Below are 19691 nucleotides of genomic sequence, written 5' to 3' on the forward strand. Positions count from 1 at the left end.
TTATATTTCGGTTATTATCTGTTATGTGTGCTACTTGAATGTACAATTCAAAAAATTATAATTAGTCTCTCCACAAAAAATACGGTAAATGGTTTCGGTTCAAACCAATGCATCTAGCAATTTAATAGAAAACATTAAGGTTCAGAATTGACAGAGATTAATAAGTGATAGTAGTAAGAGCCCAGGAAGTGTTATGTCCTACGAAATCTTGTTATGGGGCAAAGCTGCTGATATCGAAACTATATTTATATTGCAGAAAAGAGCTGTACGATCAATATGTAAACTTAAATCACGCGAATCCCTCCATGAGAAGTTTAAAGAAATAGGTACACTTACTGTAGCTTCACAATATATTTATAATAATATAGTATTAGTCTTTATAAACAAAAAGTGGATATAAACAGTCGACTTACAAGAAATGGTCATAAATTAGTGACATCTGCATATCGTCTGCGAAAGGTACAGAAGTCATTTGTGAGATTGAGTATACGCTTTTATAGTATGATTCCTAAGGTAATTTTGGACCTACCAATGCATACATTTAAAGAATATGTTAACACATTTATTACAGCGAGGTTACTATACGATTGATGAATTTCTTAATGAAAAGGTTGCTTGAAAGCATCCGGCTCCGCTTTCATCTCTCAAAAGATAGAAAAATGAATGTTAAAATGTCAAATGTAAATTGTTAATGTTGGAAAAGAGCAACTGCTGAGTTTCTTGCCGACTTCTTCTCGGTGGAATCTGCCTTCCAAACAGACAGACTTGACGTTTCTAAAGTGCTTATATTAGGCCTACTTGAAATAAATTAATTTAGAATTTTTTGAATTTTGAAGTTATAATGTTATCACCATGCTTAGTTCTGCCGCCTAGCAGCATGGCTGAAGGGGTGTGTAAAAAAAATACTTCGATTCTAGGACCTCTGTGTGCCAAGTGTGAGATTTTCTACCCACGTTTATTTATTTATGGATGTTAAAACTACGATTTATACAAGACCATACTGTCACCAGATGTTGCTCTTTCAATACCATGGCATGAAATCACCCATACCTTTTGCCTTGCGCTTGAACGGAAAGACAATCGCTCGTGATGTCAATTCATTACCGCCCGTGAGTCGGTCTCACGATCGCAGACTTTCACTCGCCTTATGCGATTTTAATGATGATTTAATATTGGCGCGGTGAGAATCAAAATACATACAAGCGTTACTAGCAGTTGTAATAGTTAGCACGGAGATGCATAATAGTAATTGGTTTCGTAATGCGCGCACACGGTGACGGCAGACTCGCAGGCAGAACCGGAAGACCGTTAAATTTCAAAACCCTTTAAAACAGTAACCCTTCAGAAGGAGAACGAAAACAACTGGAAGCGATGCTCTTATATGACTTGTGTCATAATAAATATGACTGTATTACCTTAACCCGAAAACTTTGTTATAGAATACCCTTTAGAACACCTATACAAAAAAATGGAAGGCATCAGCTTTTTGCTACTACTATGTGTCGCACCAATGCAGGCAAGCGTTCTCCATTATTCAGAATGACACAATCATATAACGGGAACTTTAATAATATAGACATTTTTTCTACGCGAATAGGCGCATATAAGAAGTTGGTCATAGTTCCTTTAAAATAGTCTTAAAATTAAATTTATATACTAGTATTCCGGGTGATAATCAATTACTGTTACAGACAACGTTTTGCGATCACAATATATTAATAAATAATTGTAAGATTTCCTTCCAACATTTTTTTTATTTTTGTAGTAATTGTTGCAACAATAATGTCTTATTAGGTTTTGAATAAGCCTCATTACACAAATATTTCTTGTAATATGTGGTTTACGCAGTTGACGCCGCAGTGAGTAATTATTCGTACTATGTATACCATTGTGTAATATGATACTATGTTGTTGTTTGTAAACCCAAATAAATAAAGAAATAAATGAATAGAACCACTATCTTTCGGGTAACCTCACTGAAAGGGTTATTCCTTTTACCAGGTAACCCACCTGGTAAAAGGAATAGCTATTCATTATTTGCTATACGTGTTTTGTTGTTTTATCTGACATAATACGAGTATGTATGCGTATATAAGACATAATTATTGAGTACGTAGTTTCTCTATGCTTTTAACTAAGTATAATTTCTTTGTCCACCTCCGCCTTATAACATAACACATTCCGCAACCATAATCGTCATCAACATATAAACCCATTACCGGCCCACCACAGGACACGGGTCTCCTCCCCCAATGAGAAGGGTTAAAGCCGTAGTGCACCACGCTGGCCCAGTGCGGATTGGTGGACTTCACACTCCTTTGAGAACATTACGGAGAACTCTCAGGCATGCAATCTTCCTCACGATGTTTTCCTTCACCGTTGAAGCAAGTGATATTTTAATTACTTAAAACGCACATAACTTAGAAAAGTTAGAGGTGCGTGCTGGGATTCGAACTCGGCCCCCCAAAAGTGAAGCCGAAGTCTTACCACTGGGCTATTACCGCTTTAATTTTTTTATTCCGCAATAGTCCCTTTTAAATTGAATACAGACCTGATGATTAATTTGGAAGACAGACAACGGAACTCTTCAAAAAAGGACAGCAAATCAACCGCGATTGTTTCTAATCGCATTGTTTACGCTTTACGCAACATACACCGTTGAACACTCGAAAGGGTTACGCAGACGTATTCTGTATATCGTTGTACACCCACAATTTCTATCAGAGTTGCAATTTACTTCGCGACTGAAAATTACTTGCATCCTTGTTGTACCTAATGTTTAGTAGATAATAACATTTCTCTCTTTTTATGTTGAAAAACTTTCTATATTGTTCGCTAAGCAGTTGCTCTTTTCCATTTCCATTGGACATTAAAACACACAGACAGTAAACATATTTAGAAATCGCCTAAAATAATTTTATTTATCTAATACGATATAGTGTATACTGTTCTTTTGTATGTTTATATATATATTATATATTTATGTGTATATATCGATATATATATGTATATATGTTGATAGGTATTTCATTTTATGTTGATTGTATGACTAGCTTTTGCCCGCTTCGCTCACGTTAAGTTAAATTTTTGATTTGGTAAATTTTTACAACAAAGGTTTAAAAAAAAGTCTTGCTGCTAATAGTGAAATATAAAAGTAAATTACTTAAAAAATCAGAAACTTTAATTTATATCATGATGACTTTTACAATATGATTTTATCCCCTATTTTCGCCTTTGGAGTTGGATCTTTTAAAATTTTTGAAACGTAATACGTATTTCTAATGTAATTTTGGAAATACGTATTTCTAAATTTTTAATCGAAAGCCTAAAATCAAAGTTTTTTTTTACAAACTTTCATCCCCCATTTAACCCTCTGAGGGTTGGAACTTTTAAAAATCCTTTCTTAGCAGATGCCTACGTTGTAATAACAATCTGTGTTCAAATTCAAATTCAAATTCTAAAATGTTTTATTCATGTAGACCTTATTACAGGCACTTATGAAGCGTCCATACATTTAACATGTTACACTAATGTTAGTGATGGTAACTGCATACGCGCCCTGGTCTAAGGTCTAAGAAGAGCCCACAACAAACTTAGCCACACTCTAAAAAAAAATTGGTTATTCCTAACAACATAGTGATTGTTGTGATCAAGCATCTTGATTCCATACGAGCCTAACAAGAACATAGATACATCAAATGAGATGATAATGATTGTTTATCATAATTCAATGGACTGGGCAACTGTATTGCTCCTATTATTGTTACTTAACTAAGGCATATTCTTAACTGATTCAATTTACGTACCTGTTTAAGCTAAATAATTAAAAATGATCTAATCATACAAAGAAGTAAATAATAATAGAAACAACGTATTTATTTGTTAGAATCAATGAACATACCTACATTATTAGCTCAATCTATAATGAACTTGCTGCTATAACTAATCAGCTTTTGTTGTTATGTTTATTATCATAATTGTTATAATTTATATAACGTCAACTAAAAGAAAATCTCTCTTAGTTGGCTTTCTTTTTTTTGAGTGCAGGTTTTTTTTTGTTATCACCATCTCACAGTCTAGTTAATGTGGAGCTATGAAGTAAGAGCAATTCATACCCAAGCTTTTTTATCATACATGTATACCTTAATATTATAATAGGATTTTTATATGAGCTTACGTTTTATATGAACTTTGAACTTATTGAGAGACATCTCGAGGATTCCATCTGGTAATTTGTTATAAAAAGATATACAATTACCCTTAAATGAATTAATAATTTTATGCAGCCTAGTAAACGGCACTACAAGTTTATTTTTACGGCTAATATTAATACGGTTACAGTCCACTTCAATTCAGTCCGTTCAAAATTTTACCCGATCCGTCAGTCAGTCAATCAGTCAGTCAGTAACCTTTGCCTTTTATATAGATTAGTTTGAAAACTGTTGCACTATCCCGTTTTCCCTCGCTTCATTCTACCATAAAGGGTTGTCTGGAGGAGATCCTTCAAGACCGCCTTTGCGCATTTTATATCCTTACTTCCCTACTAATATTATAAATATGAATGTAAGTTTGTTTGTTACGGTTTCACTCGAAAACTACTGAACCGATCTTTATGAAACTTTTTATACATATTCTTGGAGGTATTAGTAATAATAAAGTATAATTTTCATTGAAAAATAAAATTACGTAAGAAAAAAAAATGTTTGTGAAAAATCTCAAAATCTCATATATGACTGACTCTAGGTGTAGACTATGTAGCAGTACGCTGCCTCATAAAATTACGCGGACGACGCCGCAGGGCACATCTAGTATGTATATATTTTTTGTATATATATATATTTTGTTTCGTTTTGTTATTTCTTGTTTTCACTTTCAATTTGTGCAATAAAGACTTTATCAATCTATCTATCTAAAACCTTTTTCTGGAACAGTGGACCAGGCTAAATCTAGGCTTGTTATTTTCCACTCCATAATGGCTTTCCGGTCTACATGCGTGTCTCATGTCACTTATTAAGGCCGCACCGTTGTTGTCTCAGTAGCAGGTAGGTATCATTTGCGGGTGCAAGTGCGCAATTGACACTTTTCCACTAATTAAGAGCCAGCCACTAACTGTGTCACGTTGGCGGGCGAGTGTCACTGCGTAATCAATTGTGTCACAAGGCGCAATTCTCGTGATACTAAACGAGTTACATTTTGTTACAGTAAATTTATAAAGTGGGTAAATAATTAAACTTTTTATAATTAAAAATCCATATTTGCCAGATATTAATGTTCATGACATTGTAGTTGGTGGGTATTTTGATATAAATACGACTGCATTATCGTTGCACCGCAGTCCTACATGGACTCGGACGATGCAAAGATACCTCCTGGTGTCTTAGTCGTTTATCAATTTATTATCATCATAACACCCCATACCTTATCAAATTCAAATTGGAATTCAAAAATTCTTTATTAATGTAGGCCTATTACAGGCACTTATGATGCGTGGTTACATAATTGTAAGGGGATGGGGATAACTTCGTTCGCCAACTAAAACCTAAAGCCACGAGGGTTCCAAACGCGCCCTGGTTTAAGAAGAAGAGCATTGCAACAAACATAGCCGTGTTAATTTTTTTTTTGTTATCACCATCTCACAGAAAATAATATCAAGCTATGAAGTTAGAGCAATTCACACCCAAGCTTTTTTATCGTTTAAGCAATCCTTAACATTATAATAGGTTTGTTTTTTATTAACCTATTCTTATTTTCTTATTTATCTGTGGTGTACAACAAAAGCGTATTCATTCATTTATTTATTTGTCTACACCTACTACATTTGGTTACCTGTAAGAGATCGCTATGTAGCAATAAGGCCACCAAATTGTATACTCTGTCTAATTTGCTCTGTGTTTTCTTAGTTTCTGTATTTTTTTCCTTTATGCAATAAGAGTGTCTAATTTGCTTTATGTATTCTTATTTTCTGTAATATTTTTTTTTCGTGCACAATAGGAGTCTATTCATTCATTCGTCTACACCTTGTTTTTACACCTTTGGCTGCCTGAGAGAGATCGCTATATAGCAATAAAGCCACCAAATTGTATCCTGTCTTATTTCGTCCTATGTAGGTATTATTATTTTTTGTTATATTCTTTTCTTTTGTGTACAATAAGATTGCATTCATTCATTCGCCTACACGGTTTTTCTACACTTTTGGTTATCTGAAACAGATCGATATGTAGCAATAGCGCCACCAAATTGTACTCTCTGTCTCATTTATGTATATTTATTCATTATGATATATATATGTAATTTAAGTTTTATGTATTCTTATTTTCTATTACATGTGTTTCTGTGTTGTACAAAATTTGTTAATTACGAACTACAGATTCATGACATACGAAAGGAAAAATAGACAAACAGATAAAAGCGCACTATCTTGCCTTTGTACATGAAACACTAAAAAATGGAGGAGTGGTTCTATCTCTTATAAGAATATTCCTCTTATTCTCACAATAAAACAATTGTCTATCGGACAATCGGACGTGAGATCTGCACACGTATCATATCACATCCTAATCTCGTTCAACGACTGATAACGGCAATAGATATATCATCTCGTACAGGATTATAGACTGTGTTGTACCTACACTTGATTAAGAAATTATTACAGTTTTATTGACTGAATGTCGTGCTTTTACAATAATTACGTTGGCGTATTAATCTATAGCCTATTACAGCCCACTGCTGGACTCTACAATTAACTAGAAGCTTGTTCATATACTGCGCTATCCTACGCGAAAAGCAGGAGAATCTGTACGGGCAATTTAATTTAATTAAATTCGTTTATTTGCTGATTGGTTTCACAATGTTGGTAGATAAAATAAATTCAAATTCAAATTCATTTATTTCAAGTAGGCCTACTTTATAAGCACTTTTGAAACGTAAAGTATAAATGTTTGGAGTGACTCTACCACCGGTTCGGAAAGCAGATTCTACCGAGAAGAGCCGGCAAGAAACTCAGTAGTTGCTCTTTTCCAACATCAACATTTACAATCATTTTTCTATCTTGCGGGAGATGAGAGCGAGGCTGGTTGCTTCCAATCTACCTCGACATTAAGGAATTCATCAAATGTATAGTAGTAACCTCGCTGTATCAGATGTGTTTTTACACATTTTTTAAATGTAGGTATTGGTAAGTCAAGAATTACCTTAGGAATCATGTTGTATAAGCCTACAAAGGAGTTCTGCACCTTTCGTAGACGATATGAAGATATCACTAATTTATGTCCGTTTCTGGTAAGTCGATTGTTGAAATCAGCTTTTTGTTTATAAAGAGTAATATTTTGTCTCACAAAGACTATATTATTATAACTATATTGCGAAGCTACTGTAAGGATACCTATTTGTTTAAATTTTTCACGAAGCGATTCGCGTGATCCAAATATGAGGAACAACAAACAATTTATGCCATCTATGATGGCATGCCAAAAATATATGTTCTTAAAGTAATTCCTACTTTCTTTAATAATACTATCTTAAATCGAATCGACATTATTGACAATGTACAAATAAACACCCAGACACTCTGGGTGTATTTGTACATTGTCAGTATTTATCTATAATATTCATAAAAAAAAAAAATATTCATCAGTTATCTTAGTACCCACAAGCTACGCTCACTTTGGGGCTACATGGCGATGTGTGTATTGTCGTACTATATTTATATACCATCATCACAAGCGCAACTAGTGTAATACGTACTATTGTATAGTTTCGGTGACCATCCTCGGCCTTCATTATCAGTATGACGTGAATAAATTGTACTTTTCGAAAGAAAATGCTCAAGTTACAATAAAAAATACTTGCTATAGGTGTTCCTTTAACATTTGAAGAGTTCCCTCGTTTTCCCAGGATCCCCCAGTAGATCTTTACCAAATTAAAATTGGACCACCTCTGAGGTATGACATACCAAACAAAAAAGAATCATCAAAATCAGTGTTTAATTGGCGAGGTAGTCGCGTAACAAATACAAACAGTCAAATCGAGAACCTCCTCATTTCTTTAATTCAGGCGAAAACCAATGATACTTAAAAACTCTTAAACTTCGCTGTTTTCGGAAGTCGGCTTATATAATAGGTACATATTGAATTTGGCCAAACGCAAAAATCGAAATACACAATATCAATATGTAGCAATATTGGTACTAATTATCTATATCGTCCAAGGTTTGGGATAGTAGTTGAAACTCTGATTAATAATGTAGATAACGCGCAAATACTACTAATATTTACATTCCTTCAGTAGCTAATTAACTGAACTATTTCGCTTTTTAATAAAGTATTTCAAAATGTCACATTTAATTTTTAGTTATATTCGAGTATCTCACTCTTAATCACTCAATATAAATAAAAAAATACGCTTTAATACAAATACAATGTTGTGTAAAAATATCAAGTAGATTCCTTGATTACTTTTTGTGATTTCGGTTTGAAGTTTGGTTTGGATTTTGGCGACAAACACGTACAAGTGGTTTATTATCTATATATATATAATGAAAATGGTCTTCGTTTGAGGCTCAATCACGCCTAAACCACTGATCGTATCGACATGAAACTACCACCATTCGATGCGAAATTTTTCCTAGATGGTTTATGGCTATCTATTTTTTGAATTGGGCTTTTTTTTTATCTTCAGAATTGTCAGGAGAAAGTTTTGTATGTAAGAAAATTTTAAAAAAGCCCGATAACAAGTTTAAAATTTCGATGATAATCGAAGAATTCCCATCTAAATAGTCACTCACCACGAAATCTCGGGAACCATAAGACTTAGAAACGTGAAACTTGGTAGGAATATTACTTTTGCTATGTAGAGGTCAGCTATGAATAGATTTTAAGAAATTCATTCCCCAAAGGGGATTGCGGGGGCGTTAACAATGAACAATTCCCGTTTTTAAACTATAGCTCCTATAGACTTCAAATTTGGTAGGAATCTTCTGTAAGAGGTGTAGAAATAGGCTATGAACGAATTTTACGATAGCTCACCCCACAGGGAGTTGCGGGGGTGGGTGTTAACAATTAATATTTTTAATTTTCCAGCTAAAGCTCCTACAAGCTCCAAATTTTGTAGGAATTTTCTATAAGTGATGTAAAAATGATTTATGAACAAATTTTACGATATCCCACCCCAAAGAAGATTGCGGGGGCGTTAACAATGAAAATTTTCAATTTCCAAGCGATAGCTCCTATAGACTCCAAATTTAGTGAGAGTGTTCTATATGTAATATAAAAAAGATCTTCGAGCGGATTTTAGACAGATTTAAACTTCACATATGAGACTTGCAATGACTTTAACTTAAACTTTCAATGCTCATTTCAAATTTTTTTCTTCATGTCAATTATTATTAATTTTTTGAAGAAAGGCACGGAAATGTTATAATGATTGCACATTGAAAGTTACAATGAATATTAGTGAGAAAAATCACCTGGATGAAAGATACAGGCTAAATCGATGGAATTTGGAATTTGAGTAAGTCTAAACAATATCGATGCTTACAGTTCTATCCGCGGGGCCTATTTATGTTCATACAAAAATAAAAAAAAAGGAGAATAATAAAAATATGAAAAAAATAAATAAAAATGAAACATAAAATGTAATTTATTTCCTTTTTCAATTCGCCCAGCGAAGCGGGCTGGAAACGGCTAGTATGCATATAAAAGAGACTTATCATAAATTAAATGGTGATATTATGAACGAACTTTCAAAATCCCAAAAACTCTTATTAAAACAAACATAAGAAAGGACAGGAAGTGAAGAAGGACAATCGAAGGAATCGTATCTTTAAAGAGATTTCTTGCAGGAGCCCTCGATATTTGCTTGGTTACTACCTTTTAGTTCCCCACCATAGAAATAAAATGGTGGTACGACTGATATATATTATTTAAATTGCCTTACGGATGTATAAAGAAAAATAGCCGATTGTATGAAATAGTTTTTACTTACATATTTCGTAGAGCTTATTCTTCTAACGCGACTGGTCTCCTTCTTCTGGGCTCTCCTGTACTTATTCTCCTCAGTTCTATCGTGGACCTGAAGCGGCGCAGGAGCCTGCTTATCCTCCAACACGAACCAGTCCGTCACTGAACCCCTTCGAGCACTCTTGGCACATTCACTCACACGTTTCACTTTCAAAATATTCGACAACTCCACTTTGAAATCTTCACTCACTTTATTCACTTTCGCCACTTGCACTATTTTCGGTGTTGGCAACGCATTGAAGGAGGAACTCTTCCTTTTCTCCTTAACAGCTACTTCCTTCGATGTTCTTGTGTAAGGTTCACTGTCGCTGAGATAGTTCTCGCTGAACATATCCACTGTCTTATGGAATTCATCCAGGAGGTCCTGTACTGATTCTGTTTTCAGGATGTTAATCGATATTCCACTTGATGCGGAAGCTGACGCTGTTGTAGATGTTGAACTCGAATAGTGGTCTTCTTCTTGCAGGCCTTTGAAGCTTTTAAGGCACACATTGTTTACTTTATCCGAGTAAACGTCAGCGATGTATTCTAGACTCTCTACAGAAATATTGTCCACAACGGAATCACTACTACCGAAGGCGTAAGATAAGCTGTTCTTTTTCAATTTCTGTCGCACCTTTTCCTGCCCTTCTTCTATAGCTCTTGGGAGAAACTCGAAACTTTTACTTCTAGTGTATATTGGCGATGGACTTTTCCTGTCCCCCATTGCTTTGTTTCGAAAAAACCAAAAGCGGTTGTGCGATTTGTGCTCACTGTCACTTCGCGGGCTGTGCTTTGGCCCCAGTAAGCTGGGGTTCAATTCCTTCGCCTTTTCTTCCTCGACAATTGTATTCCACTTGGGTTTATCAACGCTTTCCCGTCGTTCTTTTCCGAAGAAGCTCATGCGAAATTTGTCGCGGAAGCTGAAGGATTTTTTGAGTGGTGACTTCTCTTCTTCGTCCGAAGAAAACCTTTCGTAGGTCGGTGATGGGTAGTCCGGGATGACTGGTAAACATGCTGATAATAAACTGGTGGGTTTAGCCTCGACAAGTTCATTGGACTGGCCTCTGACAGGATAATTTGGAGTAGGTTTGAACCTATCAGGAAGATCGCCGAGTAGACCTCGTTCTATAAAGTGCAGGTTTTCTGCGTTAAGTTTCCTCAAGACGTCGGGCCTCCTTACAATGGGTTTCCGCTCCTTATCCATGGCTACGTCATCGCCGGGCAATGGTGCGATTTTAACTGGCATATCGCATACTGTGATATCTCTTAACTGATAAGCGATGATAACAGATTCTCGACAAGTTTGTTTCCATTTTTGTTCAATCATACGTAGATATGGAGATATCTATTCTGCGCGAATAAACTTAAGTTAGTACTAAATATTTTTTTGTTTTTCTTCGAAACACTATCTCTTTATGTATTGTTAAGTGGACCCGCGTTTTTATTAGTTTATTTTTTAGGAAATAAAACAGTCTATCCAGTCAAAATACATCAAAATAGGTAATACAGGAAGTTAACAACCGTAAGAAAATGACACTTATACAAAATCGTTTTCTTTTTACGGTACCAAAATAATCAATAAGTACTTACTTAAGGCTAAGTTACGAGGCTTAAAGACAATTTGGAACCGAAACAAAAAGTATTTGATCAATAACCGCGTAGCAACGTCAACATCAACACAAGTTTTGTTGCATTATTAATTCAATTATTATTTAAGCGCCTAAACAAAGTCAAGTCCTTTATTATTCAAATAGTTGGCAGACAATAACACTTGTAAAGCATTTATCAATTGTTTTAAGGTGATAGTGATAACTACAATCGTTAACAAAAAACTAGTACTTCCAAGCTAAGTAAATTTTTTCCGCTGCTATTTAAGGAGCAAGACGAGATGCCATAAGCAATAGCGCAATTTGCTCCTATGGGCTAAAACAAAACTGGTTCTACGCAAGAAGTATTAGTTCCAAAATATCAGTTGAAAGACCAATTCGACGCATGCGGAAACACCCAAATCTCTAGTTAGCTAGAGAAACCTCTTACGTTATTCGTATACCAAATCATACGGAGTGGCGGTTTAGTTTTCCCACCATTGTGCTGTGTAGATAGATAAATTGTGGTGTTAACGCACGGATGTGCAGAGATAATGGTGTTTTGTTATAAAATTATAACAGAGTCCCCGAGTCGCTCGCGCTGCGTGTCGCCGAGAAAGGCGTCCCCTGTTGGAAGATTTCCACGTAAGTTTTCATTTTACACATTCTTCTGTTACCTTTTAAGCATGATAATCATTTTTAAGAGATGGACGTCCATTGAAGAACCTATAAGGTTATTTGTAGGGACTTCTGATTCCTTGTCACCCCATTAGCACCTAGGTATCTCAATGTCGATCGTTTGGCTCCAACTGTTCTCTTATCATGATGATGTTGTCGTACAAAAATATCGTTTCCTTAATCTGGTGTTTCTCGATCAAACGAGGGCAAAGCGAATCAAAATTTCATAGACCTATATAGGACTTTGGAAGAAGCACTCTAGAAAGAGTGCTTCATGATCATCATCAATAGCCTGAAGAATTCCACTGCTAGACTTAAGGCCTCTCCCAATTTAAAGATAAGGGGTTTGCCCTTAATCACCAGATGGGCAGGCGGGTTGTTGATCGTAGGAGATGGTAGAAGTAGCAACAAAGCAGCTGCTGCACGTGATCCGTTAAATTTATTATGCTTAGTTGCCGCGTACGGCAACCGTGTGAAGAAGAGGCGAGATGACTATAAGACAGACGGCTGGGAAATGGAAGAAGTCGTAGGTAATTGCTTGTATCCTTAATCTTGTTTTCAGTACAAAACACTGTATCCAGTCTGGTCGCTTCATTCGACTATGAGACCGACAAGGGTGATATCTGGGACGCCATCCCTGATCGAGACTGGCGGTTGCTCGCAGCCCTCGCGAGAAAAAGAGAGGAAGATATCGAGCGGGAGAGGCTAGCGGAACAGTTCCAGAAGATGTGGCTTAAGGAGAAAGAGGAGAGGGAAATGGTAAGTTCTTAAAAAATTACTATTCTCTCCCATAAGGTTACCATTTCAGTGTATTTTTGTTCGATGACGTTTCTTCTTTACTCGCGGTCAATGTCCTACTGCCCAGGCAAAGATCTTTTCTAGGGCGGTAGATAGAAGCTGCAATATACCCTGGAATCTGGGAATCCACACGCCTCGGTCTTACGCCGCTTGTATCAACCGACTCGTTTGGTAGAAAGATCCTCGAACTCTGTGTTTTTCTGTACGGAGTCGCCCATTTAACACCTTGGAACCCCAACGTCTTTCGGGCCTCCGAGCTATGTGCCCTAATTATTGCCAATTTTATGTCACAACTCGCTATGGCTCTTTTACGTAACTCAGTTCTAATTTCTGATTTTATCACACATATAGATAGCTCTTTCTACCGCTTTCTGTATGTCTCTGATCTATTGAGACCCCTAGTGTCCATCACTAAAACATAAGAAAAAACAGTTTCCCGGACTGCACACGGCCACGGTGCAGGCCACTTTCCAGATGTGCTAACTACGCTGTAGATATTAACACACACACCTTTAAAACCATTATGGAGAACTTTTAGGTATGCAGGTTTTCTCACGATGTTTTCCTTTGCCGTTGAAGCAAGTGATATTTTAAATGGCCTGATAATAATGAGTTCGATCAATCCAGGTAGAGACGGAAAGTTCTGAGCAGTACAAAAAATACCTCTGTAAGAAACGTTGCCGAGAGCAAAGCTACCATGAATACAAGCGTATGATGCGGAAGGCGGAGCAACATGCCAAAACTGGGCAGCTGGTCAGCTGTATCCGGCATAAGGAGCAGAGGGCTGCGGATATGCTAGCCTGGAGAGAGAATAGGAAGGTATCCTGCGTTTTATAATATTTCCCTTACGCTAAGGATCTATACCACAGAATTAAGAAAATACAAAACCCTCGTTCAGCCATTATTACATGCAGTGCATTGTGTCCAAAAATAGTAAAGCCGCCCCGCGCACGTCTCACTTCACACTCGCAGAATGTTGCTAGATCACAAACTCTTCACATTTTCCTATAACACACATTACATTACATGTAGACATTAGAACTTAGTAAAAATAATTACTGACAACTTCTAAATAGTGTTTCTCGAACAGTTGTGTGGTTTTTTTGTTGCTGCAATATTAGTCGTGTACACGATTTCTGTGTGTTCTTTATTATAAAGAGGAAATATTAACTTCGACTTTATTTCTTTGTATCGAACCTTCCTTTACCAATAGAAAATTTAATTATATAAGTAATAACTTCAACTAATTTAAAAAAATACAGATTCTTATGAATATTTAGAAAATGTAACGCATTGCGTTACACTGGCAAAATTTTGTCTATATATTATTTGGCGTGCACTGAGAAAACTATTGATGATACATAAAAGTTATGTAATACATGATTAACATTATTACTTATAAAATAACCATTAATGTATTTAACTATCATAGTTCATCCACAGTAAACAGTTTAAAAGGTGGACAATAAAACATCAAATATTGGATAGAATGCCTTCTATGAAAATTGGGCTTCATTTGCTATACCTTTTCCGTTGACTGTAAAGTCAACATATGAGGATCATCTGGTGTCAGAGTGAAACGTGCATTGAGATTAGGTACCTTCATTGCCAAAGATCTGTTTGGTGTGGAGAAAGATTAAAGAAATTATAAATTGAACCGTACAAATTCTCCTGCTTTTCGCGGAGTATATAGCAAATTACGCTTAACTTTTCATTGAATTAAACATTACGTTACGACCTTTAGTTCACGCGGGTGAAACCGCGGAGAACAGCTTAATAAGATATATGTGACTAATGGGATATTTTTATAACAGTGTCAATAAATAAACGTATTTATGATTCAAGAGGCTGCATTCAAGCGCAAATCCATTGAATTATGGAGGGTAGAGGTAAGGAGAGTCATCTGTGTATATGAAAAAGTGTCGTCAAAATGTATTAAATTAGGATAGCGCCACATTTGCATCAGGGTAACTCTTAAAAGAAGCGCCAAATATAAATATTGTTAGAGTAGGCTTGAAAAATAAACAAGGAAGTAAGGTTATATTTACCACAATATTTTGTACAACGTAAGTTGTTGAAATTCTCAATAATTAACTACTTTAGTCGATAATGACATTAAATTTTTTAACTCGGCATACTTCAATTCATCTACGATTGCTACATTCATACCATACCCTGTGCATCCACCAGCGCCATTGTGGAGGATTTTTGAACTGTTATTTAGCGCATACACTGGACACTTTTTCAACTTTTCTCCCATATAAGATGACTCTCCTTACCTCTACCCTCCATAAATTGAATATAAATGTCACCATAGATTAAGGAAATAATCGGAAAAGCAGTGGAAGAAGAGGCGCGTGCGCAACTGGCAGCGGAGAAGCGATTAAGACGCGGCGTCGCGGAGCAATGGTGCAAGCAGCTCGAGCTAGTGCACACGTTCAGAAAGGCTGATGAAGCCAGCAAGAGGCGAAATGCCATGTTGAGAGACGCTTCTCAGGTATTCTCGGCTGACCATATTAATATAAATAATAAATAATAAATATACTACGACAATACACACATCGCCACCTAGCCCCAAAGTAAGCGTAGCTTGTGTTATGGGTACTAAGATAGCTGTTGAATATTTTTATGAATATAATACATAAATACTTATAATATACATATAAACACCCAGACACTGAAAAACATTCATGTTCATCACACAAACATTTTCCAGTTGTGGGAATCGAACCCCCGACCTTGGACTCAGAGAGCAGGGTCGCTGCAAACTGCGCCAATCGGCCGTCAAATTGCATTCTTCTTATTGTATTCTTCTTGTTAGACTCAACGAATCCCGAGACGATCTCTTTTTCTAGATAGCGGTCGTTGGGAAAGCTAATTTTATTTTGTATTATTTATATTTTTATTGTATTGTTGGGGCTGCCGCGCTTCTGCATTGCATCACAAATGTTTGCGGAGAATCATGTTGATGACTTCTACGTGAATCATGAGAAAAAGATCTGCATCAATGATGAGCAGAATGCGCGGAAGCTCCAACAATACGATAAAAATATAAATAATACAAAATAAAATTAGCTTAACCAACGACCGCTATCTAGAAAATATTAACCAATAAATGGGAAAATCCCTTTATGGAGCACTGGGTTGGTGCACACTCACACACCAAGTGCTCAAGAGGGTATTTACCGTAGGAGATTCCTATTTTTTTATTATTTATAGGTTTGGCCAATTTTAGTTTATAATGTAGTAAATAAGATAATTGTTATGGTTGTAGCTATGGATTTTTATCTGAATTAAACGTTATTATTATTATTATTATTATTATATATAGTAAATGACTTTATTATATTGTTGTTTATTACTTACAGTTGAAACCTAACTAGATTAGCGAGTCAGTTCAATGATCAGGCACTAACACTGATTTTCATTTCCACAGCGCCTGGCGATCACCAACGCCCTCAGCTCCTGGGAAACCTCGCTGATACGCCAAGAGGCGGAAGCGGTCGAAGCGGCTAAACGGGCAACCTTCGCCGCACACAACGCTCTGAAGGACGCGCACAGTTTGCGAATCTCCAAGATTAAGGACTCTCGCACACTGCGCGCGAGGAAACTCGCCGCTTTAACTGCGCAGATGAGGGAAGCGGTGCGAATGGCCACATAGGACATATTAAATTCCACTACACAATATTATGATTGCGAAAGTGAGTGACTGTTTTGTTTATTTATTTGTTACTAGCGTACCCAGCCAGCTTCGCCGGGCAAAATTTTGCTTTATTTTATTTCAACAATAAACTTACATCATTAAATTTTTAATTTAAGTCTCATAATATATTAAATCATTTATTTATCTCCGTATTCATTCTCTTTTATTCTATTCTCGAGCGGGTGAAGATCATTATCTACACCCATGTACACCCAACAATAGAATATCATTATAGTAAATAAAAGCTGTATTTGACAGTTTGACAGTTCAAAAATAGGAGTGCTCCGATCGTCACCAAACTTTACAGGATTACTCGCCAGGTCAATCCGGAGATTCCCTAAAAGTTTCATTGAAATCGGTCCAGCCGTTTCGGCGCCTATACGGAACATACCCACAGACTTTCTCTTTTATACTTATATATAGATCTATGTAACCACTGCATCGATCTTGAGTAGATCTAATAGAAATACATTCTGAAAACTAATATGCAGCCTAAATACAAGATTTGTTCGCTCGCAAACGAGGAGTCGTTTTTGATTATTAAACTCTGTATCGTCAAAGTAAAATGGACCCAATGTTAATACTTTTAGAGTTGCAAATCCATTACTTCTGTTTTCAGTTTCACAAACGTTCTGTCAAAATCCCGAGCTACAGAATTGTACGCAAATTTGAGCTATAATTTTATACAAATAAAATCCATTTTGCTCCTACGTTCAAGTGTTCATACTCTAAAAAGACTCCTTGTTTGAGTGCAAGCAAATCTTATACAAAGGCTACTGTTTGTTTATTTATTTGTTATCCAAGTTAAGCGCAACCACTGAATCGAACTTAATTAGATCTTATAGAAATACATTCTGGAAACTGATATATCATAATATGTAGAATAAGTACAATATTTGCTCGCTCGCAAACGAAGAGTCGTTTTGGAGTATTAAACTCTGTATTGTTACAGTAAAATGGACCTAATGTCCCTCGATTTAGAGGCGTAAATCCTATTTCTGTTTAACAAAACTTCTGATGTTTAAATTGAGCTTAGCAAATTTGAATTTTAACTCAATTTAAATAAGGTCTTCTTTACTCCTTTGTTCAATTATTTCCATGCTCGAAAACGACTCGTCCATTGCAAGCGAGCAAATCTTGTCCCAGGGATTAAAAAAATTGGCTTTATTACCTTTTCATGGCTACACAGCTTAACTGAATTTGACAAAGGTAGGTCGATGGAAAGATGGACGGTTCCAGTGGGATTTTCAAAATGACGAAAAAACGCGGGCATAGTCGCAGGCAATTGCAAATGCTATTGAAACATCATCAATAATTTAAAGTATTTATTATTTGATTTTATTTATTGAGAAAACGTAAGTAAAGTTTAGCCACATATTTCACAGACTCAACTTACACATAACGGAAAAATATGGCATACATAGGAAAGACTTTTTAATTTTTATTTAAAGTATATGTCAAATACCTGATCATAAATGTAACGAATAGATAAGTAATATTCATCATTCACATACAGTGTCGTTTTATTTTCTAGATAATTCCCTCCTTTATTCGCCTCGAACTAAAACCGGTGTAAAGTAAAATCGAGGCATCTTGTGTTCACTGGACGAATCGTTTCATTTCGTTCGTCCATCACGTGTGCGCTGAAAATTGCTCTGTTTTTATCAAAAGGCGCTACATAAATACGAAAATGTCACGTTCGCTGCGCTCTCTCTGTGTGCCGAGTGCGAGATTTTTCATCTATTCGATCGCGTAAAAGTTAACAATGATTTGTCGAATCGCGCCATCTAGGGACCAGAGATGGCACTCTTTCGACGCCATACAAAATCATAGTTAACTTTTACGCGATGGAATAGATGAAAAATCTCGCACTGAACACTCAGATGTTATTACTTATAGTCGGAAAAATGTAATAGGCCCGTTTTGACATTTGTGCAAGACCATAGAATGTAACTTAGAACAAAAATGAAAGAAACAAAAAAATTAAAAACAATTACATACAGTGTTTTAAAAAATACGTAAATTTTTTTGGGACGTTAAATAATATGAAAGAATATATCGCGATTATTCTTTTTGCGCTTACTTCATAGTATCATGCAATTTATAATTGTTGCGAAACGTTCAAAAAACAGTTACGTTCTCAGTCTTTTTTTTTTTATAATAGAGCTGTAACCATTTTTTTACTGAATATCGAAATTAAATATTGTGTAGTTATCTTTACTGCAAAGAATGAGCTTGGTTCTCAAAATGGGTTCTAAATAATGAGTCTGAGATGATGTATCTGACCAAGCGGCACATGACTGAAGCGTCCCCGTGCGCACTGCGCAGTTTTTCGTTCCTCATCTTGTAAAGTTGACTGTGCGCTCGTTTAAGTTTGATATATATTGTTTACTATTACGTTAACTATGGCTCTTCTATTTTGGACATTAATTTAAACATAGTGATTTGACTCGATTTTTGTGTTTTTTGTTATATAGTACTAACTCTGTTTCAACATGTTGAAAAGTGGACGTATAATCAACAGCCAGTCACGCGTATTGGTTGTGAAGTTAAAGGAATACTTTGAACGAACGAACACTTTACAATACATAATAATGATATTATCAAGTACTGATACAAACTTGAATTGATTTATCGTGAGTATCGAGTACAGAGTCTTATGGTTCCATAACTAGTTACGTCGCGATGACAAGTGTCAAAACGGGCCTATTACATTTTTACGACTATAGTGGAGTTACGTTAGCAAATAGGGATCAATTTCGGAATAATTAGCTGTACTCTGTAACTCGTACACACTCGTAAACACCTTTTATTTTGGTGTTTTAAAAGTTGTCTCAAGAGTCTCACAACTTCTTGTATCTTAAGTTATTCAAGGTCAAAGGTAACAAAAACGTTTTACTAATGCGAGCTTTTTTTTTATTCCACTTG

General features: G+C 35.8%; 1 protein-coding gene across 1 annotated transcript in view; it reads left to right on the forward strand.

The window, feature by feature from the left end:
- Nucleotides 1–16721, forward strand: part of LOC120627884 — a 41725-nt gene extending 25004 nt beyond the window's left edge. The window contains exons 2-6 of the mRNA XM_039896000.1: nucleotides 12167–12229; nucleotides 12825–13021; nucleotides 13688–13879; nucleotides 15378–15557; nucleotides 16497–16721. Coding sequence (XP_039751934.1) covers nucleotides 12167–12229; nucleotides 12825–13021; nucleotides 13688–13879; nucleotides 15378–15557; nucleotides 16497–16721 — 857 coding nt within the window. The remainder of the gene's footprint in view (nucleotides 1–12166; nucleotides 12230–12824; nucleotides 13022–13687; nucleotides 13880–15377; nucleotides 15558–16496) is intronic.
- Nucleotides 16722–19691: the final 2970 nt, after the last annotated feature.

This window comes from Pararge aegeria, chromosome 12, assembly GCF_905163445.1.
Source record: "Pararge aegeria chromosome 12, ilParAegt1.1, whole genome shotgun sequence".
NCBI classification, from domain to species: Eukaryota; Metazoa; Arthropoda; class Insecta; order Lepidoptera; family Nymphalidae; genus Pararge; species Pararge aegeria.